At 44.5% G+C, this 24,917-nt stretch overlaps 1 protein-coding gene across 1 annotated transcript in view; it reads left to right on the top strand.

Annotated features, from left to right (window-relative positions):
* ARFGEF2 (ADP ribosylation factor guanine nucleotide exchange factor 2) overlaps window positions 1-24,917 on the top strand; it is a 101,536-nt gene that overhangs the window by 11,733 nt on the left and 64,886 nt on the right. The window contains exons 2-6 of the mRNA XM_060079383.1: window positions 3,149-3,179; window positions 3,849-3,972; window positions 11,374-11,520; window positions 12,466-12,645; window positions 13,004-13,238. Coding sequence (XP_059935366.1) covers window positions 3,149-3,179; window positions 3,849-3,972; window positions 11,374-11,520; window positions 12,466-12,645; window positions 13,004-13,238 — 717 coding nt within the window. The remainder of the gene's footprint in view (window positions 1-3,148; window positions 3,180-3,848; window positions 3,973-11,373; window positions 11,521-12,465; window positions 12,646-13,003; window positions 13,239-24,917) is intronic.

Raw genomic sequence — 24,917 nt, 5'->3', positions numbered from 1 at the left:
TTTAGTAACCCACCTGGCATCATTCAGCTGATAGATGTCCATCTTCTTTCGGAACTTCCAACCCACTTCTTGTCTTTCACCACACCAGGCTATGTCAGGTGTTCTGTGGGACCCCATGCCACACACCTTTTCCCTATTTTTTTTTCCCTGCCTCTTTTTTTTTTTTGGCCATGCAGCATGTGGGATATGGCATCATAGTTCCCTAACCAGGGATCGAGGCTGTGCCCCCCACAGTGGAAGCACGGAGTCTCAACCACTGGACCGCCAGGGAAGTCCCCTGCCTCTTTTCAATGGAAAAAAATATTGTATTATCCAAATACATCTAGAAGCCAACTGTTGGGTCAGACTATATGGAACTACTACCCTCAGGCCATTTCCAGCTTTCCTGTGGCTCATGCTCATCCGTCTCTGCCCCCGCCCTGGCCCCAGCCCCCACTAATGCTTGCCTGGGTTATTAGCAGCGGCCTCTTGATTGGCTTCCCTGCTTCTATGCTGTCCACCCTCCTCTTTATACTCAAAACTGCAGCCAGAGGGATCTGTCCAAACATAGGTCCGCCCAGGCCCCTCCTCCACTGCCCTCCAGGGGCTTCTCCTCATCTGGACCCCTACTGGGCCTTGTGGAGAGGATTTTTCAAAATTTTTTTCTTTAACAAAGAATGTTCTAGAGAGTGCAACAATTCCTCATACTTGTGGGAATACTTAAGTATAGATTAAGAAGACTAAAGGAAATCTGTGATCCCGTGTTTTGTGAAGATCGCAGTTTCTTGGTCTTCTGCAGTAGGTACTGCTCACTGTGGAGGGCTATGCCCTGCCCTGCTCAAGTCACACTGGCCCTTGTTCATTCCCATCGGAAAACCAGGGTGCACCTTCCTGTGGTCCTGTCCCATCAGGCCAGAAAAAGAGGTGGGGGGATTCCAGAGCCTAGGTTGTAAATAGGCTCCCCGAGGCCGGATGAGGCTCACGGAGCAGTACGAACACCAAGCCTTCCAACTATGGTTGCAGCATTCACGCTTTGAATTAATGATGCAAAACCAGTGTTTATATTGTTTCGCATTTATAGGTTATGGAGTAATTTGACATGCTAATTTGAGAGCCAAGTTACCCAAGAGTTTACGAACACAGGCTTGGGAGCCTAATTTTCTGGGTTCAAGTCGCAGCTCCACCTCTCATTAGCTTGTAACCTTTCTGGATCTTGTCTCTTCATCTGTAAGATATAGCAGAGTTTGGCCTCGAACCCTGGTCCTCTGGCTCCTTAGTTGCTCTTTGTTCTTTGGCCAGGCAACATTTTGCTTGTATAAAACGGGGATGTTTTGTTTTCCTTGTGCTGGTCATAGTCCTTTATCCCCTGCAGTTAGTTTTCCGCGGCCAGTGAATTTCTCCTCGATTCTTCCCTATCCCTTAAGGCAAAGGTTGCAAACTGGTAGGGTAAGGTCAGGGCAGCCTGCAAACCAGTTTCATTTGAGCATAATTTTTTTTTTTTTGGCCATGCCTCGCGGCTTGCAGGATCTTAGTTCCCTGACCAGGAATGGAACCAGCACCCCCTGCAGTGGAAGTGTGGAGTCTTAACCACTGGATTGCCAGGGAAGTCCCTGAGCATAATTTTTTTAAAAAGTTGAAATTACTTCCAATTACAGTTGGAGTTTTCACTTAAAATCCAGATTTTGAATTCTGGAGAAATCAGAACAACGGGCACCTCTGGGCTCAATCAGCTGGGACTGAGACTCTGCTGCCCTCCATGCCCTGTTGGGTGGGGAGGGGGGTCCTCCCTGCCCTGTGTCTCTCCAGGAGGTTTCCCACCTGGCCTCCATAGGTCTTTGATTTGATTACCCTTAGTGCCTCAGTGAGTAAGTAACAGTCCTGGTGATTGATTCGTCGACTGGTGGATTGGCACCCGTGGCATTCTAGAACAGACTATTTTAGAGCTCAGAGGTCAGCACAGACTCTAACAGAGGCCTAATTGCTTCAGATACACTTAACATCTAAACTTAACTCTAATAAGGTAACCATGACTGGAAGGAACCCTTGCATTTGAGTTCCGGCATCAGTGCCCCTCTGACACGTCACACAGTGACAGATGTTATTACCACCAAGCAGAGTCTTGACATTATACATGTTGATTTCTGCAAGTTGAAAGCTTGGCCACCAGCCTCCTTGGCTGGATTTCCCGGGCCACTCCCACAGCCTGGGGCCTCAGCTAGAGGAGGCCAGAGCTACTTCCTGAGTGGATTCTTGTCCCAGAGGAGCAGGAACCATGCCACAGAGCTCTCTTTAGCAGAACCTGTGGGTCACAGGCCTTATGGTCCATGAGCGAAATGTTTGATATTAGTCATCTGGTGTTCCTCTTCTGGTTTCTTATGTGTGTAGTAAGAGGACATTGAAAGAGTGGCTTGAAGGTTAAAATTGCCACCTCTAGTGAGTCCAGTTACTCGGTTTTCACTTCCTAAAGGTCAGTCTAGAATAGAGTTGTCCAGGAAAAGGAAACTTGTCACTTCCAGAACTGTGTTCTGGGGTTGCTAGGATAACTAATGCCATATCCAAACCACTGGCTCTCAAGAGATTGTGTGAAGAAGGCTGGCCTTTTGGAGGTTATCTGAATACATGGCATTCAGGTAGACATGTTTCACTGGCCTGCTTTGATAATACCGTGAGCCTGCCAAGCCTGACACGTAGGAATGCATTCGACTAAGTGGCTGTGGGGGAATCCGGCGTGTTTAGATAGGATGTTCTTGTCTCAATGGCACAAAATCTTGTTCTCCTGGAAATAAGATGATCTCTCTTTGAGACTGTGACTGCTGAGTGTTAGCACTATTCCATAACCGTAATCATGTAGTTGTTGTACCCTCCATGGTAAAGGTTTATAAATTAACTTTAATTCATAAAAATTATATATGCCTTAGCACAATATAAATATACTTAATGTCACTGAACTGTACACTTAAAAATAGTTAATGTGGTAAATTTTGTGTTACGCATATTTACCACAATTTTTTTAAGTGCTAAAGAAAAAGTGTATATACTTACAGAAAATGTGGAAAAGAGAAAAAGATCATCATCCCCCTACTTAGATAGCTTTCAATATTTTGTTATATATATATTTTTAATATACATATTGCATGCTCCTAACATGCCTTTCTTTCTTCCCCACCAGATGAAATTAAAGCAGAAATAGAAAAGCAAAGGTAAGCCTGGGCATGTTCTCCTTGCTGAAGTGCAGTATGAAGGGAGTAGTAGGTGGTGGCCGCGGGAACCCCTTTCTCTGCATGTTTTCCCATGTTTCTGATCCTCAGGGGTGGCACACACTCTCCTAGCACAGTGCTGGGCACATGGCAAGACTGTGTATGTGTTTGAACTGATACCGAGTTAACAGGTTACTGGCTCAACAACTGCATATTTGGAGGAAAGGATAAGGAAGGTCAAGTTAATGCTGTTGTACCTTCTCTTGACAGAAGAGGCAAAGCCCTTGTCTCTTGTGTGTCATGCTTCCTCTGGCAGGAGGGCAGCTTGTTCTGTTAAGGGGCTGCTCCTCATCTTCATAGTAATGAAGCCAGTGAGTCCCATTTCAGAAATACAGCTCTGACCTGGCAGGTGCCAGGATTCAGTCCAGGCCGCTGTCGATACAGCTTGCTCATCAGAGACCCTGTTCTCTGCCTGTGGCCCCTTGGTGTTTTTTCCTAATGCATGTGTTTAAACTTTTCATTGTCTAGCCCCACAGATGCAGTTTGCAGGCACTTTTAATTAAATGATTGCAAGTGGGATGGGAAGTTAGAGTGGGGGGTAGGAAAAGCAAGCTCTTTTTTTTTTTTTTTTTTTCATTTCCCCTCTCCGGCCCTCTCCTGCTTTTTTCCTAGGCTTGGTGCTACCGCACCACCAAAGGCAAACTTCATTGAAGCTGACAAGTATTTCCTTCCGTTCGAGCTGGCTTGCCAGTCCAAGTCCCCACGGGTGGTCAGCACATCCCTCGACTGCTTGCAGGTACCATGTTTCAACTTGGTGGTATGAAGGATGTTCTCTCAAGCCACAGGTAGTCCTTTACACAGGAGCTGTGCCCGTGACCCCATGGTACTCAGAATGCTTCCGGAGGTGATGGAGAAAGGAGCATTTCAGCTCATTCTTTATGGAGGTCTTGTGAGGGAGGGAAGAACGAGCGGTCTGAGCTCTTTACCTAAAAAAGAATTAGTTTCTCTCGAAGTATTTTGTTCTCTCTTATGTATGTTTTCCTAAACGAAACCTTTCGCATTGATTGGAATATTTGGTACATATGCGGGTACATAAGATATTTAGTGCTACTTCTTTATTGATGGCATTAATATTCATAATGCCAAGTAGAGAAATAGATATCATCGACTCTCATTATTTGTGGTGATGGTCTATAAAGTTGCTGTGAACACGGAATTAGCAAACCCTGAAGCATTATTCCTGGAGGGAATACAGGGCTAGGTTCCTGTGAGCCTCTCTGGTCACGTGTACATCAGCTGATCAATACATAACTTTATTCTTTGTGTGTTTCTGTTTAAAGACACCTTATTTAATATATATTGTTGATTTGTTAGCCTTGAACTTATGGTCAACAGCACTATGACACTTGCCCGAACAAAGCTGATCACACGTCATTGCTCTGTAGGGCACATCCTCCAGAGACAGCAGTAGACAGCGCTTAACACTGTGCGTGGGGCCATTTTAAATGGCGAAGTCACCAACGGAAAGGACCAAAGTGTGAAAACCATGGCAATAAATAGATCACAAGAAAGACACTGTTTACGATATGAGAGGTGAGACAAGAAGGCAGAGCGTCTCCCTGTTTGACCTTAGCCAGGAACTTGTGCATCAAGTGATTCAAAATATTCACTGCGCTGCAGGTGTCTGCAGGTGACCACAAAAGCGTCCCAAATATTGACTGGGGACTTACGAATTTTAGAGAGCGGGCACATTCACAAGTACAAACCTGTGAATAATGAGGATCAACTGTACTTAGGGCCATAAGTAACCTTGTTATAAGTTACTTTTTACGGGTGAAAAAGCAGCAGTGGAGAAGTTAGGGTGACTTGTCCAATGACGTGCACATAGTGAGGGACCGAAACAGGACTACAACTTGGGCTTCTTATTTCCCAGTCCAGCATTCTTGTATTTTTCCTAAGATCTACTCATGAAGCTTCCGGTTACCTCAGAAACATTTGTTTTTAACCCCAGTGGGCAACCTACAGCAATGAAAAGAGCTTGATAAATTTTTAAAAATACAGTGGAGAGAGCCACAATTTACCAGTACTTTCTAGAACAGGAATAGTGAATAGGTTCTATATAATATTGCTTGGAAGCTGTGTTGAAAAAATGCGTGGAACCTCATCTGGGTTTCTTGAGAAAGTGCCATGATTGATTGGTTATGTCTGCTGAGGAACAGGACTGCCAAGTGGCAGTGGGCAGGCCACATTTTTGGCATCTCTAGTCTAATATTTACTCTATTAATTTCTCTTGTTTGATACATCTATACTTGATAATTGATGAGAGTTTCTTCACAGAAGCAGCTCTTCTAAATGAAAAGCCATTTTCTCATTCAGTATAATTCTGTACAAATTGTCCTATGTGGAACATGTAATGAGCCAAGAATTTTAAAGTGGCAGGCTCGAATCCTACTTCTATCCTAAAATATTTGTTGTTGTGAACATTTTTAGAGGAAATTTGGCATAATTAGCTGTTTTGTCCTCACGTTAAGGTTGAGTTTGGAAGCTGGTGCTGATAGTTAACATTATCGATGTCCTAAACAATGCCAGTGTATTGAGCACTTAGCCTGTGCTGGGCCCTGTGCTAAGTGCCTTATCCCCATCATCATGTTTAATCTTCCCAGCAACCACCTGAGGTTCCTACTCTCATCCTCATTTTATTTTATTTATTTTATTTATTTTTTTTTTTTGCGGTATGCGGGCCTCTCACTGTTGTGGCCTCTCCCGTTGCGGAGCACAGGCTCCGGATGCGCAGGCTCAGCGGCCATAGCCCACGGGCCCAGCCGCTCCGCGGCATATGGGATCCTCCCGGACCGGGGCACGAACCCGTATCCCCTGCATCGGCAGGCGGACTCTCAACCACTGCGCCACCAGGGAGGCCCCATCCTCATTTTAGAATCAATGAAACTGGGGCTTGGAGAATAAAATGACCAGCCCTGCCAAGTTCCCCTGGCCAGGCAGTGATGGGATTGGGTGGGTGTCTAGGACTTGTTTACCCCAAGCCTATGTTCTTAATCAGGGGTCCTTAAACTACGCTATGAGCCAAATCTGGCCTGCAGCCTGCTTTGGTAAATAAAGTTTTATTGGAACAAAGCTGCCTTAATCTGTTAAGACTGTTATAGCAGAATACCACAGACTGGGTGGCTTAAACAAGAGACATTTATTTCCTACAGTTCTGGAGGCTGGGGAGTCCAAGATAAAGTACCAGCTGATTAAGTTCCTGGTGAGCCGTCTTCCTGATTTGTAAATGGCCAAGTTCTCACTGTGTCCTCACATGGCAGACAGAGCAAGCTAGGTATCTGGTCTCTTCTTATAGGGCATTAATCCCGTCATGAGGACCCCACCCTCATGACCTCATGTAAACTTAATCACCTCCCAAAGGCCCCACCTCCTAATACCATCATATTAAGGGTTTGGACTGCAACATAGGAATTCCGGAAACAGAAACATTCAGTCCATAACACCAGCCATGCCCTTTCGTTGATGTATTATCTATATGGCTGCTTTCCAGCTACTACAGCTGAGTTGAAGAGTTGGAACGGAGACCATATGACCTGCACAGCCTAAATATTTAGCATGTGGTCCTCTACAGAAAGAGGCTGCTGACCTCTGCTCTTAACTATTACCCTGTAGTTCTGGCCTCTTAATTAAAAATATGCTGTGTTTTCCTGGAAATAGTCTGTTTCTGGAACTCTGTGTACTGTGAGTATGGTTTCTGATGGAAACATCGACATCCTGCTGTACTTCAGCGACTTGAGTGCAGTACCTGTCTTGAGGCTTTTGGCATGTGGTTAACACTCTTTTTCAGAACGGAAGTTCTCTGTAATTTGATAGGTACACTAAGATTTCTTTGGTTAGTATACAAAATGCAAAATGTATCGTCCTTTTTATGACATTAGAAAGTGGCTGGGTGCTCCCTGGAATACTGAATGAAAAAATTCATTTCCTCTTGGGGTTTGTCCTTGCAAACCTGTTTGACTGGCTTTTCCCAGTGTGGGTGATGTGACTTCTGCCTTGGAAATGGAGGGCCAGGGTCTAGGAGTAAAGGTTGGTTTTGGCAGGGTTGAAGCCAGCTGCAGAGGCATCCATATTGTGCCCTGGGCATTTTAAGGAGTCCCTTTTTGAGCATGGAGAGATGATGGGATAGCAAAGGTGCTTCTGGGTTTGATTTGCTGTGAGTACAGAGCTCAGCATTCCCTCCCCCACAGGGAGAAGCCCAGAGCCTTCCCTTCTCACTTCTCCCAAGGGATAAAGATTCTCCTTATTCCTTTCCTTCAGCACCTGGTCGCCACACGCTCCCCCAGGGCCAGGACTGGAGGAAGGAGGGTTAGTTCAGTCTTGCCTAAACTAGTGAGTGATCTTCAAGTTTCTCTGGGCACATACCAACCACAGAAATTATTTTTGAGAATATTCTCTCAGAATATTCATATTTCTTCAATTATAAGATTATATACAGGTACTACTGTTAATAAATTATGTACATTATAAACAATACAAAAACAGACCTTTTAAAAGGGTAGGACAAAAAAGTAGATAGAAACAGACTTCTAATATTTTCTTTCTACGTAAGGCTGTAGGAAACCACTGGTCTGAGCCGCCTGGTTCGTACCACAAGCATTATCTTTTTTTTTTTAAAATAAATTTATTTAATTTATTTATTTTTGGCTGTGTTGGGTCTTCATTGCTGTGCACAGGCTTTCTCTAGTTGCGGCGAGTGGGGGCTACTCTTTGTTGTGGTGCGTGGGCTTCTCATTGCGGTGGCTTCTCTTGTTGTGGAGCACGGGCTCTAGCCGTGCGGGCTTCAGTAGTTGTGCCTCGCGGGCTCTAGAGCACAGGCTCAGTAGTTGTGGCGCACGGGCTTAGTTGCTCCGCGGCATGTGGGATCTTCCCGGACCAGGGCTCGAACCCATGTCCCCTGCATTGGCAGGCAGATTCTTAACCACTGCACCACCAGGGAAGCCCACAAGCGTTATCTTTTAGCTCTTATTTCTAAAAGACTTTGGATTTTTTAATGCACATTTAAAAATCTATTGGAATAATATAAATTGTACCTGACTATATTCTCTGTTAGAAATTTCTTTTAGAACTTTACAGATTAAGGCTGAAGGCCCTTGGACTGCTAACCCCAAACCCAATTGCCTATTTAGGTGTATAATTTTCTCTCTCTTTTTTTTCTTTCTTTTTTTCTTTTTCTTTCTTTCTTTTTTTTAAAACATAAATGATATCATTTATGATATCACTTTTCTGTGGAGGGCCACATGCTAAATATTTAGGCTTTGTAGGTCGTATGGTCTCCATTTCAACTCTTCAACTCAACCGTAGTAGCTGGAAATGATATCATGTATCATTTATACTTGTACAGATTTTTCTGTGGCTTGCTTTTTTTTTTTTTTTACGGTACGTGGGCCTCTCACTGCTGTGGCCTCTCCTGTTGTGGAGCACAGGCTCCGGACGCACAGGCTCAGCGGCCATGGCTCACGGGCCCAGCCGCTCTGCGGCATGTGGGATCTTCCCGGACCGGGGCACGAACCCGTGTCCCCTGCGTTGGCAGGCGGACTCTCAACCACTGCGCCACCAGGGAAGCCCTCTGTGGCTTGCTTTTTACAACAGTGTTTTTAATGCCAGAACACTACATGCAAATTGAGGGCATTCCTTTGGACTGATAAATGATATGTTATGCAACCATTTTACTTATCCCTCCCCGTCTAGAGGGGCATTGACAAGTAGCATCCCTGTGCAGGCAGTCTCCTTGGACACAAGTATCAGTGAGCCAGCTGCCCAGAGGCCTCCCTCCTCTGCCCTTCTTCCCATCCCTGCTTCGCATCAGCAAAGAATAAGACAGGAACTTCTACTCTCCATCTCTGTCAGTCCCTCATGGTCCAAGCCACCAGCATCTCCTCCCTAGACAGCTGAGGTAGCCTCGTCATGGGTGCCCGGCTTCCACTGCTGTTGCCCTCCAGCCTGTTCTGTACTCAGGAGCCGGGCGGAGCCTTTAGAAATGTATCCCATCATGTGCATCCTTTGCTTACACCTGCTAGTACTTTCTCCCTCACTCACTGTGCAGAACACCTTCCTCAAGTGAGCCTGCCAGGCACGCTTCTGCCCCTGTGAGAAAAAGGACTGTCTTATCACTGTTGTACCCCCAGTGCCAGAACAACATCCGGTACAAGCAAGGGTGAGAAGGCAGAACTAGAAAGACCCACAGGTTGCAGGAACTCTGCTCTCTTCCAACCCTGCCCCACAAGGGATTAAAATTATACTTAAAACCCTTTTCCATTGGAACGGTAACATGCCCTTTAAGGAGCGCATAGAGGGGCGAATACTTACAATCTTTTTTTATATTTGAATTAAACATCTGTAATTCACCTCCATCTTTGCTTTGTACCGTCAGTGTTGGGTTCTGTGGGGCCTGCTTCTCAGCATTCACATTTTAGGAGCTCATAGACCATCCCACTCATAACCTAGTACTCAAAATGGGCTTGAGTCCATTAGGAGTAAGGAGTCAGCAGTGTCCAAAAGCAGAGCTCATTTACCAGATGGCCGGCACCAGAGCTTATTTACCAGGCGGCCGGCGCTGCCCTCACAGGAAGCCCGCATGGGGAGCAGCGATGAGAGCAGATGAGGTTAAAGGCATCTGGACTCGTTCTTCAAAAACACACTTGAGCACCTCCCCGCCTCCGTCTGGAGCTCTCTGGGGTTGGTCTTGAGCAGCAGAGTGTGTGCAGGCCTCTCTCTTGCTCACTCGGTCACTTGATCCAGCAGTGTCGTATTTGTGCTCTCTGTCACTCTCTTTCCATCTGTTTTTCTTCCTGCTTATTGAATGGCGGTGCTTTCGAGGCTAATGATGGGGAAGAGCCATTGAGAAACGGCATCTGGCCTCCGCAGGGCAGCGCATCTTCCTGTTGCAGTGGTGGCGGCACTGTGGATCGCCTCAGGAGCTGTGTCTCTCTGGGCAGGTAGATCAAGAATGTGACACGCCAGAAACCAAAAAGATAAAGAACAGAACAGCATTTGTCAGAGTCTTTACTAAGTCACTGGAAGCAGAGGGTGCCTTAGAATTCACGGATCCCAGAGGGCTTGTAGCAGATGAGTGGTTCTTTTTATCTGGTCAGCCATCAGGATAACATGCAAGGCTTGGAGAAAAACCGATTCCTGGGCTCCACCCAACAAGTTCTGTTAGAGGAAGTTTGTGTTGAGGTCCAGGAATCTGTATTTGTAACGATCTCCCTCAGGTGACCCTGAATCTCAGCCAGGCTTTGAAACCATCCTGACCTTTGAGTTCCCTTTCAGCTCTCAGATTGTCCCTGATGAAATCCAGGTCAGGAGTGAGGTGGCCCAGGCAGGCAGGCGGCCCCTGTCCAAACTGATCTGTCACCTGACCGAGAGGGCACAGCTCAAGCAGCCTCTCATCTGAAGAGGCTGCCGCACGGGTGACATGCAGTTTGATAACGTAGGTGCAAAAGTCAGTTAGTTTTTTTACTTTAATTTTTGGAATAGAAAATACAGCAACATGATTTGATTCAGCATTCAAAAAGAATGAAAGCCTGCTCTACAAAATGTGTTAGTCCCACCCCTGCCTACAGCTGCTTAGTTCTCCCTGCGCTCAAGCAAACCATGTTATCATTAGTTTTTTATGTATCTTACCATTAGAAAAAAAAAAAAAGTTTTTTAGCAGCTTGAGATATAATTCACATGCGTACAATTCACCCATCTGAGGTATACAGTTCAGTGACTTTCGTATAATGACAGAGTTATGGAGCCCTCACCACAGTCTAATTAGAGACCATCTTTATCCTCAGAAAGAAGCCCCGTTTTTGCTCATCAGCAGTCACTCCCTGTTTCCCTGGGATCCCCCCAGGTCTAGGCAGCTGCTGACTACTTTCTGTCTCTATTATGTATAGTTTTTAATTGCTCCATTTTTTACACAAGTGATTGTGTGCTGGGGGCTGTTGTACACGTGCCTTTTCCACCATCGTGGGCTGCTCTTCTGCCATCGGGAGTCAGGCTGGATGCTGCGCTCTCAGGGTGGCTGTGCCTCCTGCACCCAGGAGAGCAGAGAGATCTGTGTGGGAACCGGAAGTTAAAGGCCGAGCCCACTGCCTGCCTCTTACTGCTGTGGGCGGCAGAAACTTCTCATGTCTATGATTTCTGTGTTTAGAAACTCATCGCATATGGGCACATCACCGGCAATGCCCCCGACAGTGGAGCCCCCGGGAAGCGGCTGATTGACAGGATCGTTGAAACCATTTGCAATTGTTTTCAAGGCCCTCAGACCGATGAAGGAGTTCAGTTACAAATAATTAAGGTATTTCTGTCTGTCTGCCTGGTCTGGATTTTAAATGAGAAAGCTCATCGCCCTTGGGAATTTGGATTTCTAATTTACCATGTGTTAGTTGTCTCAGGAGGTGCTGAGCTGGAACAGAAAAATGTAAGCATCACTTAGATCTTTTGTTAAGTGTCAGAACTGATTAGTGTGGACTGAGACAAAAAGAGTGGAACCAGGTGTGTTTTCATAGTAAACAGTTCCGCTAATAACTACGTAAATTGCTTGTGAATTAAATTGACTTCAAATCCTCTGCTCTTTGTCCTCGAAATTCTGGATTCCCAGACTGCCATTTCTCAGCAGGTCCTCCTGTTGGTACTTTTATCACCCATTTGCCCTTGTCCTCTTACCCTCCCTTTCCTTCGCCCTGTTCCATTTCTGCTGCCAGGAATGGTTTGGCATGGGGTGGTCCCGTCTGCTTGTCAGAGAACCGATCAGGATGGGTGCGGTCAGTGTTTCAAATCTTAAATCCTGGATATATTAGCTTTGTGAGAGAGCTCCCTGTTAGCCACACCTTTCCTGAAGTTCCCTTGAAAACCCACCAGGGAACTCTGAAACTGACCCTCCCCCCCCCCATCAAAACATGTATATTTTGTGACTGGCGTAGGTGAGATCAAGTTGGAGCACTTTCCCTCCTGAGAGAAGTGTCTGTATTTTTGGCTTTTTAAAAAGTAAGCTGGTAGAAAGCCCACTTCAACACAACTTACGTACTTTAAATGACTTGTATTCTATGGAGTTAATAATTGTGTTTAAACTCAGAGCAGTAGGGGGTTGGCTTTTGGTACTAATCATCCAGTTTAGTTTGCAGAGCCGCCATCTTAAACCAAACCAAATTAAAAACAAAGCCAAACCATGTAGAAAAGTTTGGCTGTGAGAGGATGGGAGGTGGGTGCTCGTGAAGGTGAAGGTTGCGGATTTCTGTTTTAGGCTCTTCTGACTGCAGTGACGTCCCCGCACATTGAAATTCACGAGGGTACTATCCTGCAGACAGTCAGGACATGTTACAATATCTATTTGGCCAGCAGAAATCTCATCAATCAAACCACTGCCAAGGCTACTCTTACTCAGATGCTGAACGTCATTTTCACCCGCATGGAAAACCAAGTGGTGAGCGGTAGCAGTTATCAGCTGCTGGGGGGCGGGACACCATCCCACGCTGTGAACTGTTTCATGTGTGGCCTCGGTGCTTGGTGAAGATTCATAGCATTTTAAAATCAATCCCTTCCTCCTCTGAGTTCTCTGCACTCTGTTTTTATCCTTGCTTTAAAAAGCAGAGAGAGAATCTAGCATGGGTTTTGAAATTTGCATTCAGAATTTGCTTTGAGATTGCTGCAGGAATTTATTTCCTTTTTTAAATTCTATCCTTCTGTTTGGAAATTTTTTATGCAACAGGCTGGCGTATTTTCTATTCCTTATCAACACGCTGGATCCATTTAGATTGAATCCCTTTTTCATTGCCTTTCAGTTGCAGGAGGCCAGAGAATTGGAAAAACCAATCCATTCGAAACCCCAGTCCCCTGTGATCCAAGCTGCAGCAGTGTCCCCAAAGTTCAATCGTTTGAAGCAGAGCCAGGCACACAGCAAACCAACAACTCCTGAGAAGACCGATTTAACCAATGGTGAACATGGCAGGAGTGGTTCTGGAAAAGTGAGCACAGAGAATGGAGATGTTCCCAGAGAGAGAGACCCTTCGCTATCAGGTACGGCCCATGCGTTTCCCTGCCCATCCTGTATCCGAGGGGCAGGTGAAAAGGTTGTCTGGTGTCATCGCAGGAAACCTCTGATAGCAGCTCTTCTATTTCTGGGCCTCCCCCTTGACTTCCCTTTCGCTTTTCTCTTAGGAAACACAGCCAGTGAGGCATGGTGTCTCAGATCACGTTGTCAGTTGTGCAGTTTTCTTTGGATAGTTCCTGGAATGTATTGATATCTAGCCACTGCTACTTGATGTCAACTTCAATGCCGTGGGTTCACTTTGGAGCATTTGTCTCCCAGGAGTTAATCGTTTGGGTAGTTGATCGTTCAGTGTCTGTTTTATCTCCCAGAGGAAGACAAGGACCTCCTCTGTCACGTATCCACAGGATCTCCGTGCTTTGCCCACTGCCGGACAGTTAGTTGCTATTTATGGACATCTGTGAAGGGAGCCAGAAGGTGGGTGGGTGGGTGGATTCATAGAGAAACAGATAAACAGATAGCTTTGTTTTCTTTTTCTGAGACCAAGTACACTATTTGGTTGTGTTTGCTTTTTTAATTGAAAGAGATATTCCACACCTGGTGATAGTCTTAAAGTAAGTAAAACATTAGGCATGAAATTTTGGACTGGGTTGTCATATATTTCTGAATGTTTGCATCTCTCTCTGGGCAATTTGTACAAACCAGATCCTAAGTTCATATATTTTTCAAGAATGTACCTTCTTCCCAAGTGATTCTGCCAAATAATTCTTCGCTCTAGCTGACAGCTCTACAGTGAAGTATCTGACCCGCCTTTTTTTTTTTTTTTAATGTTTTTTTATTGTGGTAGAAGTCACATAATATAAAACATACTGTTTCAACCATATTTAACTGTACAATTCAGTGACACTAAGTACGTTTCACATCGTTGTGCCACTCTCACCATCATCCGTCTCCTGAAGTTTTCACCTTCCTGAACTAAAACTCTGTCCCCATTAAACACTGACTCCCCATTCCCCCTCCACACCCCCTGGCCCCTGGCATCCAGCAGTGTACTTTCTGACTATGAATTTGACTATTCTAGGTATTTCGTATAAGTGGAATCAAACAGTATTTTTCTGCACCTACTGTATATTGGAACGCATTTTTAAGGTTAACTTATTATATGTCTACAAACAGATTGTGTTTTTTTTCTCCCCTGTGCTATGCAGTAGGTTCTCATTAGTTATCTGTTTTATACATAGTAGCGTATATATGTCTGACCTGCCTTTATAATTGGTCTCATATCTTCTTTTGCCCCATTATTGGTAATGACGTCTGTTGGTGGTATGTTCACTACCAGAGAGACCATACTTGAGCAGTTTTTGTTCATCTGTAATTTACCAGTGCTTGGCACAGGTAGGAACAGACCAAGTGTTGTTGCTGGAATGTTTTTCTGTATCAGTTTACCCAAGGCAAGGATCAAAGAAAAAGTTGCCACAAAGAACTACATGTGTGTCTCGTGTGAACACTGTTGCAGGCTACTCAGTCCCACTGTCCTGTGTCTTGGAAGGTGTTCAGGAAGTCCTGGCCCAACCTCTGTATGTGTCATCGTCTTTGCCTTATTAACTCTCAGGGCAAGGACCAGGCAGGTTTTTACTGTAACCTTTATCAGACTGTGGTCAATCAATCAGTATTAATATTGAAACAGACTGTAGTAAGCATAGCTGTGCAGATGTAAAAGCAAGTCTCTCTGAGCTGTAAGAACGTCCTTCCACTACAGCCCGTTTTCCACAGGGCAGCCAAAGTGATCTCTTAAAAGCATGAATTAGATCACCACCCGCCTCTGCTTAAACCCCTCTGATAATTTCCCATTCTGTCCCATTCAGAGTGAAGTCTAGGCCTGCCCCATCCCCACAGCTTCCAAGGCCCTGTGTGACCTGGCCCCGCCCACCTCCCTATACCCTTCTTTTACTTCCTTTCCCCTCGTTTGCGATAGTGGTTCTGGTTCTTGAAAGTGTGGTGCTTGCTCTTGGTGCCTATGCACTTACTGTCCCTTCCTTGTCCCCCCACTTTATCTTCAGGTCTCTCAGTTCTAACTGATCCCTCTCTCTGAAGCGTCCCATCATCCTCTTTTATTTTCCTCGTAGCATTTTTTTTTCATCCTTTGTAAGGTTGCTTTATTTTGCTTTTAGTCTAGCGGCAGATTTTTAAAATATATATAATTTTATTTATTTATTGGCTTCATTGGGTCTTTTTTTTAAACATCTTTATTGGAGAATAATTGCTTTACAATGGTGTGCCAGTTTCCGCTTTATAACAAAGTGAATCTGTTATACATGTACATATGTCCCCATATCTCTTCCCTCTTGCGTCTCCCTCCCTCCCACCCTCCCTATCCCACCCCTCTAGATGGTCACAAAGCACTTTATAACAAAGTGAATCCGTTAAACATGTACATATGTCCCCATATCTCTTCCCTCTTGCGTCTCCCTCCCTCCCACCCTCCCTATCCCACCCCTCTAGATGGTCACAAAGCACCAAGCTGATCTTCCTGTGCTATGCGGCTGCTTCCCACTAGCTATCTGTTTTACATTTGGTAGTGTATATATGTCCATGCCACTCTCTTACTTTGTCCCAGCTTACCCTTCCCCCTCCCCATATCCTCAAGTCCATTCTCTAGTAGGTCTGTGTCTTTATTCCCGTCTTGCCCCTAGGTTCTTCATGACCTTTTTTTTTTTTTTTTTTAGATTCCATATATATGTGTTAGCATACGGTATTTGTTTTTCTCTTTCTGACTTAACTTCACTCTGCATGACAGACTAGGTCCATCCACCTCACTACAAATAACTCAATTTTGTTTCTTTTTATGGCTGAGTAATATTCCATTGTATATATGTGCCACATCTTTATCCATTCATCTGTTGATGGACACTTCGGTTGCTTCCATGTCCTGGCTATTGTAAATAGAGCTGCAGTGAACATTTTGGTACATGACTCTTTTTGAATTAATGGTTTTCTCAGGGTATATGCCCAGTAGTGGGATTGCTGGGTCGTATGGTAGTTCTATTTGTAGTTTTTTAAGGAACCTCCATACTGTTCTCCATAGTGGCTGTTATCAATTTACATTCCCACCAACAGTGCAAGAGGGTTCCCTTTTCTCCACACCCTCTCCAGCATTTATTGTTTGTAGATTTTTTTTTTTTTTTTTCTTTTTGCGGTATGCGGGCCTCTCACTGCTGTGGCCTCTCCCGTTGCGGAGCACAGGCTCCGGATGCGCAGGCCCAGCGGCCATGGCTCACGGGCCCAGCCGCTCCGCGGCATATGGGATCCTCCCAGACCGGGGCACGAACCCGTATCCCCTGCATCGGCAGGCGGACTCTCAACCACTGCGCCACCAGGGAGGCCCTGTTTGTAGATTTTTTGATGATGGCCATTCTGACTGGTGTGAGATGATATCTCATTGTAATTTTGATTTGCATTTCTGTAATGATTAATGATGTTGAGCATTCTTTCATGTGTTTGTTGGCAATCTGTATATCTTCTTTGGAGAAATGTCTATTTAGGTCTTCTGCCCATTTTTGGATTGGGTTGTTTGTGTTTTTGATATTGAGCTGCATGAGCTGCTTGTAAATTTTGGAGATTAATCCTTTGTCAGTTGCTTCATTTGCAAATATTTTCTCCCATTCTGAGGGTTGTCTTTTCATCTTGTTTATGGTTTCCTTTGCTGTACTGCATTGGGTCTTCGTTGCTGTATGCAGGGAGGGCTACTCTTCATTGTGGTGCATGGGCTTCTCATTGTCGTGGCTTCTCTTGTTGCAGAGCACAGGCTCTAGGTGCGCAGGCTTCAGTATTTGTGGCTCGTGGGCTCTAGAGCACAGGCTCAGTAGTTGTGGCACACGGGCTTAGTTGCTCCACAGCATGTGGAATCTTCCTGGACCAGGGCTCGAACCCGTGTCCTCTGTATTGGCAGGCGGATTCTCAACCACTGCCCCACCAAGGAAGTCCCCCTCATAGCACTTATTACTACCCCAAATCACTGAAGAGTTTGTGTTCACTTGCACCCGGTCTAAGACCTTGGCCACCCTGTTCACACTATATTCCCAACACCTGGTCTGGTGCCCAGCACACATATTCAGTAAATACATTTTTTGAGCTTAAAATTCTGTTCTAACAAAGTATGCTTTACACTTAGTATATTGCTGTGGATTTTGTTGCCAGTATGACATACCCTGTGAGGCTTCTCCCAAGAGCATGGGCATCAGATTGCCTATAGAAATCAGACCGCAAACCTGCCAATGGTAGGTCAGAATGGAGGTGCACCGTCACCCTTACAAAGAGTGACTGGCTTCCAGTTCTCCAGATGTGGCTCTAAAGAAAGAACAAGTCCTTCAGGAGAACTGGTTGAGGAGCCTGGGAGGCCTGGGAGGAGGGGCAGCCTGCGAGGCAGATGGTGGAGGTGCCGGCCTGGGGGACACTGCGCCCCAGGGTAGAGTCCAGGCTGCCGAGGCCCCCAGGCTCCAGTGCCTCTGTGACAGAGGATACATCCAGCTCTCCTGCGGGTTCCATCCTGTGGAATGGCCGTCACGTAGCCACCCCTGGCTAGGCAGTCACTGTGCCAGGAGTGGTGCTTGCTACCTGGGTGCTTCACATACGTTGTCCTGCTTTATTGGGAACCGTTCCTGGGCCTTCTTGAGATAATGTGCCTCCTAGTAAAATTTGTGTGGGTAACAATTCACCGACAGACCAGAGCATCTTTTTCCCCTCAGCAGTTTTTCATCCCGAGTTGATAAATCGACAGTTTGTCAGTCTTATCGGCCTGACCAAGAAGTGGATCAGATGGCTCTCTGTAAATTCGCAAAATGAGATTTTTGAGTCTGTGACATGCTAGCTTATGTGAATTTTAGGGCATGGCCAACAGCCTTCCCTTGGGACCTCACCCCATTTGTCCATTGACACCCCTCCGATGGCCCAGCTATTCTTGTCAATTTTTTGAAAAACAGCTTGATTGAAGTACAGTTCACATTCCATAAGTTCACCCATTTAAAATGTACAGTTCAGTTCTTTTTAGTATGGTCACAGAGTTTGCAACAATCACCACAATCAGTTTTAGAGCATTTTTATCACACCCAGCCCTGTACCCACGAGCAGTCACTTCCCCTTTTCTTTTAAGTTTATTTTTAAGATTCTGACTCTTTAACTCCCAGCATTAGACTTTAGCATTTTTACATGTGTACAGCTAATATGTAGCTGTTGTAGGTACAGAGTTACCAGTGTGTTCACAGATTTCTTAGCTCACTTTTTTCATCTTGCAACCCATTCTTTAAGGGAAAAACAACCCAACTCTTAGGTACTACAAAATAGAGAAAACGTATCCTCCCTCAGCCAGTGTGGAGGTTCTGATCAGACAGCCTGGGTTCAGATCATGACTGACCACTTAGTAGCTCTGTGACCTTGAGCAAAATCTTTAACCTCTCTGAGCCTCAGTTTCCTCATCTTTAAAATGAGAATACAACTGGTACTTATAGGTTTGTGAGAATTAATGAGAACAGTGTCTGGCGCTTAGGGCTTTATAAGTGTTTGTTGTTATTATCTTTCATATAAGTTTCAGCTTAAAAAATGAGTTAGTTTAGAGAAAAAAATTACAAATATTTCAAATGGTAATCAGATGTGAAGATAATGGGAACAGTGCAGTAGGATAACGTGAGTCTGTTTTCCACGTTAACGATACCAGATCCTCTGCTTTAGGAATTTTATTATTTTTGTCGACCAGAAGAAAAAAGGGTCTGGGGAATTCCCTGGCAGTCCAGTGGTTATGACTCCATGCTTCCACTACAGGGGGCGTGGGTTCAATCCCTGGTCGGGGAACTAAGATCCCGCATGCTACACGGTGCTGCCTGGCCCAAAAAAAACACTAAAATAGCTTTAAACAAACAAACAAACAAAAGTTCTCAGGCTAACACTTGATCAAAACAACAAAATGTACCCACAGGTCCCCCTTCTTTCTGACTTGGTTTTGACACAGCCAGCTTTACAGGGAGGCTTGGCAGCTCATTGGTTTATAGCATTTTTATTAGCTGTGTAATGGACATTTATTTTGGGACAATAAGTTGTCCGATGTATTTCATACATTTGAGGAACCGTATTGGTGTGTGGCCAAAATGTGACAGCAAACAGCTTTATGCCTTGGTTTTTCCCTTTAGTTTTCTTACATGTTACCAAATGCTTAGATGCTGGACATCACCAAAGCCTCGTTTCTAGGAAACAGGTGTATGTCATATTTCATTGTCACCACATGTACACACTTGCCCCTTCTAACTCCACGTCTCCCTTCTCCCACTCTACTTTTTCCCTAGCATGTAGCAGAAAGTATAATTTAGTTATTTATTATCCTAGCTAGGATGTAAGTACCATGAGAGTAAGGATCTTTGACTAACTGATACATTTTTATTTTTTTAATTGAAGTATAACTGACTTACCACCTGATATTAGTTTCAGGTGTACACGATAGTGATTTGATATTTTTAGAGGTGACAAACTGTACACAGTTATCACAATATTATTGACTGTGTATCCTGTGCTGTGCATTACATCCCTGTGACTTATTTATCTTATAAGTGGTAGTTTGTACCTCTTAATCTCCTTCACCTATTTTGCCCCATACCCCACCCCCCTCCTCTCTAGCAGCCACCAGTCTGTTCTCTGTATCTGTGAGTCTATTTCTGTTTTGTTATATTTGTCCATTTGTTTTTTATATTCCACATATAAGTGAAAACATAGAGGATTTGTCTTTTTCTGACTTATTTCACTTAGCATAATATGCTCTAGGTCCATCCATGTTGTCACGAATGGCAAGATTTCCTTCTTTTTTATGGACTAAAGGACTCCTAGCCGAGTCACGCCCCTTCTAAGGAGCCTTCCTGGAAGCCTGTGCCATCCCCGTTACTTAGGCTTGCCCCTCATTGGCTAAAACTGGGTCACATGGCCACCCTTTCTACTAGGAAGGCCAGGAAACGTAGGCACAGCCCCTTCCGAAACAGAAATAGAGCTCTCTGAGGAAGAAGGATCTGAGTTAAGTAACTGGCAGTGCCTGCCTCAGGGGTTGTTGTCTAGCTGGCTAGGGAGGGGATGGCAGCAAGGGTTTCTCCAGTCTGAACCTAGTCAAGGTGTCCATCTTACTTTACCTGGGGACAGAGTCTGTGAAACAGGTAGGGTCTGTTACCTAATCAGTAACAGCCAGGTGGTGGCCTCTGGACTTCCCCGCAAACCAGTGTTTTTTAAGTGTACTCTGAACTTTGCAAGGATTTGATTTGATTTGGTTGTCCCACATTTTCACAGCAGGCTTGAAACTTAAACACAGCAGCCTTCTTGGTGGTCATTACACCGTCCAGGAAAGCCTCTTCTGAGTCCTGCAGGCGGTCATGTCAGCAGGGGAAGCGGCCCAGGGTTCCTGTGTGGAGTCCTGCTGCTGCTGGGCCTCTAGTGGGATTCCTCAGCAACAGCTCCCTCTGCAGGAACCTTCCGCGGGAGTCTGGACTTCCTGACTCCCCACCCCTTCCTAGCCTGAGACTGTTTTAATTTTGAATGGGTGCTGGTACGGATCCAGCCTGTCAAGGAAGATAGGTTAAACACTCTTATCCCTCAAAAAAAAAATGGTGATCCTGATGCTGTTTAAATGGAAAAACGGCAGTGAAGGAAAGGGGAGATCCACGTTGAAATGGAAATTTTACTTTTCTCTGTAGGAGTGAAAGATAGTGAAGGCTTTAGCTAACTGAGAGTGCTTTCAACATGGCTGGTTGGGAAATTTCAATATGGACTTAGTCTCCAGGGCCAGGCAGATGGCAGAAACGAGAAAGCTTCTATCACCAGGGCATCGTGAATGTCTTAATGCAATTACGCTCTACATATAAAACACACAGGCCCAAGAAAAAGGAACGTTTGAGCGCTCTTCTTTTCAGGCACCATCTTAAACGCTTTACGTGTTTTATCTTATCCAGTTCTCACAAACCCTGTGAGGTAGGTGCTGTTGTAATCATCCTTGTTCACTGCTGAGGAAACCAAGGCTCGGGGCAGTTACTTAACTTAAGTTCCCACATCGGGAAGTGGTAGAGCGGGATCTGAACCAGGCATACTGGCTCCAGAGCCCTCACTCTTTTTTTTTTTGCAGTACGCGGGCCTCTCACTGTTGTGGCCTCTCCAGTTGCGGAGCACAGGCTCTGGATGCGCAGGCTCAGCGGCCATGGCTCACGGGCCCAGCCGCTCCATGGCATGTGGGATCTTCCCAGACCGGGGCACGAACCCGTGTCCCCTGCATTGGCAGGCGGACTCTCAACCACTGCACCACCAGGGAAGCCCCAGAGCCCTCACTCTTAATCACCGTGTTGAGGAACATTTTCTCTCTGAGGTTCTTAAAACACCCTACCCCGTCAGTCTCCCATTTTTACCACTCTTGTCAGAGACATGCTGCTAAGCATGTGTCCCTTTCCTACACTCTGTGCTTGACCTCAGTGGAGGATAGACAGTTGGGAGTGGCATGGGATGAGGCAGAAGGACATCTGCAGAGTTCATGCCCTGGCTGAAGGGGACAGCCACTCCTGGTTCTAGCCGGTTGGGGCCAGTGGTACCAGATATTCTTTTTTTTTTTTTTTTTTTAAATAGAAGCGAGATCTGGATTTTTATGACATGTCTCCCAGTCGTTAAATGTTCACAGCTAATTCAGAAGTTTTAGAAAGCCGTGCCTAGGCACAGCAAAGGAAACAATCAACAGAGTGAAAATGCAACCTGTGGACTGGGAGAAAATATTTGCAAACTATATATCTGATAAGGGGTTAACATCCAAAATATCTAAGAAACTCATACAAGAGTAAAAAACCACAAATAACCCCATTGAAAAATGAGTAAAGGACCTGAATAGACATTTCTCAGAAGAAGACATACAAATGGTCAGGAGACATTTAAGAAGGTGCTCAACTTCACTAATAACCAGGAAAATAGAAATCAAAAGTACGATGAGATACCACCTCATGTCTGTTAGAATGACTTTCATCAGAAAGAGTTGGAGGGGATGTAGAGAAAAGGGAACCCTTGTACCCTGTTGGTGGGAATGTAAGTTGGTACAGCTGTTACAAAAAACAGTGTGGAGGAAAAAAAGAACACTATGGAGGTTCCTCAAAAAATTAGAAATAGAAATACTTTATGATCCAGCAATTCTGTTTCTGAGTATGTAGAAATGAAATGAAATCAGGAAATGAAATCAGGATCTTGAAGAGATAATCTACACTCCCATGTTCATTGCAGCATTATTCATGATAACCAAGATATGGAAACAGCGTAAGTGCCCATCAACAGATGAATGGAAAAAGAGATGTGGTTATATACATACAGTGAAATATTATTCAGCCTTAAAAAAGGATATCCTGCCAGTTGTAACAACATGGATGGACCTGGAGGGCATTATGCTAAGTGAAAGAAGCCAGTCACAAAAAAGACAAATACTGCATGATTCCATTTATATGAGGTGTACCTAGAGTAGTCAGATTCATAGAGATAGTGTAGAAAGGTGGCTGGAGAAATGGGGAGATGTTTGTCGGGGGTATGAAGTTTCAGTTATGCAAGATAGATAAGTTCTGGAGATCTAATGTACACCTGTGTGACCAGAGTTAACAGTACTGTGCTATACACTTGAAATTTGCTGAGTGTAGATCTTAAGTGTTTTCAACAGAAAAAAAAAAAAAGGAAAAAAATAAGGTAACTATGTGAGGTGATGAATATGTTAATTGGCTTGTTTGTAGTGTTTATTTCTCAATGTATGCATATATCAAATCATCAAGTCATACACCTTAGATAGATATAATTCTTGTCACTTATAGCTCACTAAAGTTTGGGGGCGGGGGGAAGCAGGGTGTAGGCTAAACAGTGCGTATCTGCAGACCAGATGTACCCGGCAGCCACCACTTCCCAGACTCTGATTTAACTCATCAAGCCTGCAGCTCCTCTGATGAAATGTGTGCATCAGGCTGATATTTCTTGGGTGTTGAATGTGTACAAGGGACTAACAGATTAGAAACTGTCATCATAATTCTATTAAATCATAGCATAAGAGAATGTTGGAACTAGAAAGGAACTTGGAAATATCTAGCCACTTGTTTTCCAAATCATGGTGTAGATGAGATCTTAGACGGCTCATAGGTGAATGGTTTTTATTTTAATAGTTGTACATTTATTTTAACACGCATTCAGAAAGTATGATTAGCGTATGAAGCCTGTGTTTTTGTGAGTATTAGTTACTATTTAAGGTGAGTTAAAGAGCACTGTTAAATATGTATGTAAATATGTATGTAATAAATATAATACTATAAGTGGTGCACGAAAATGGCAAAAATTGTGAAGGTTGTGTGAGAATGACTGAAGTGTGAGTAACACTGATCCAGACTAAATCATCTTATTTAGATGAAAAAACAGGTTTAGAAGATTTTGCCTGTGGCTGTGGACTTTTCTAACTTCCAGCCAAGTTCTTTTTTGTCCTCTAAGAAGAGCATATAACATCAGTATTTTCCACATAAATTTACTTACCCATTTAAATAATTATGATGGTTTTATTTGTCAGTTAGCCCTCAGTAAAGCTGGGGGGTGGAGAATAAATAAATAGTTATGGTGAGTACCAACTGAAAAAAAAATGCACAGTTGAGAATAAAAGTTGAGAATTATGTTTTATTGGCGGACAAACCTGAGGACTTAAGCCAGGACACAGCCTCTCTGCGGGCCTGCCCCGAAGAGGTTAGGGAGGAGCCAGCGGGTAGAGGAGTTTTTGCAACAAAGACCAGGTAGTCGGAACTTCAAAATATTACGGTTAATTAAAGAAAACCAGATGTCTCAAGTTAATGAATTGAGTACTTTTCTGTGTATGGGAAGATGCAAGAGCCTGGGCGCATTGAAGTCATTCCTTTGATGTGCACCTTAACTATCTGGGGCCAGTGTCCTGTGCTTTCCCATCCTGAGTCCCCTCAGGTGCACCCTTTGGAGGTGGCTGCAGTGGCTGAGGGCGTGGTGTCATTTGTCTCCATCCTGAGTTCCCCCAGGGCTTACCGTAAGGGGTGGCTGTTGGCTTCAACATCCTTTGTTTACTGATATGATATGTGGGGCAGCATTTTTCTTTCACATGAGTTAAGTGCTCAATGGAAATGAAAATACTTGGTGCTGCTTCTGCAGGATCTCGTGGACCAAGCCCAGAACTCATAAAAATAGTGGCCTGATTGAAAATCCTCGTTAAGGAAGAATTTAAAGGGTTATTTTGGTTTTGTTTATTTAACATGATGGCCTTTTGGTCAGTGATGTTTTATAAATCAGTAATATTTACTTCCAAAGGTCTAGTCAAGTGCTGTTTACTAGTTCTCCCAGAACTAGTTTTCTACAAAAACAACTGGTACCAAACCTCTTCCACTTAAACAGTTAACATTTTATAGAATAATTCAATTTAAAATTTAGTAAATCCTCAACTGTCACATTAGAAATCTCATGCTAAGTTCTGGGTTTACAGTGTGGGAAAACGAAGCAGCAGAAGGCATGTCATTTACCAGGGCTCTGTGGTACACAAGGTGAAGGGACAAGATGAAGCTCCTTCTTCTGTTCTTCCAGGAACCATAGCTGGATACAGTCCAGCTCCTGCCTCTAAGCCGGGGTGGTAGAGAGGGCCCTGGGCCAGCAGCTGTGACTCAGGAAGGAAGAATGTATAA

This window comes from Mesoplodon densirostris, chromosome 16 (genome assembly GCF_025265405.1).
Source record: "Mesoplodon densirostris isolate mMesDen1 chromosome 16, mMesDen1 primary haplotype, whole genome shotgun sequence".
Classification (NCBI taxonomy): domain Eukaryota; kingdom Metazoa; phylum Chordata; class Mammalia; order Artiodactyla; family Ziphiidae; genus Mesoplodon; species Mesoplodon densirostris.
This window is presented reverse-complemented; position numbering and strand designations above follow the sequence as displayed.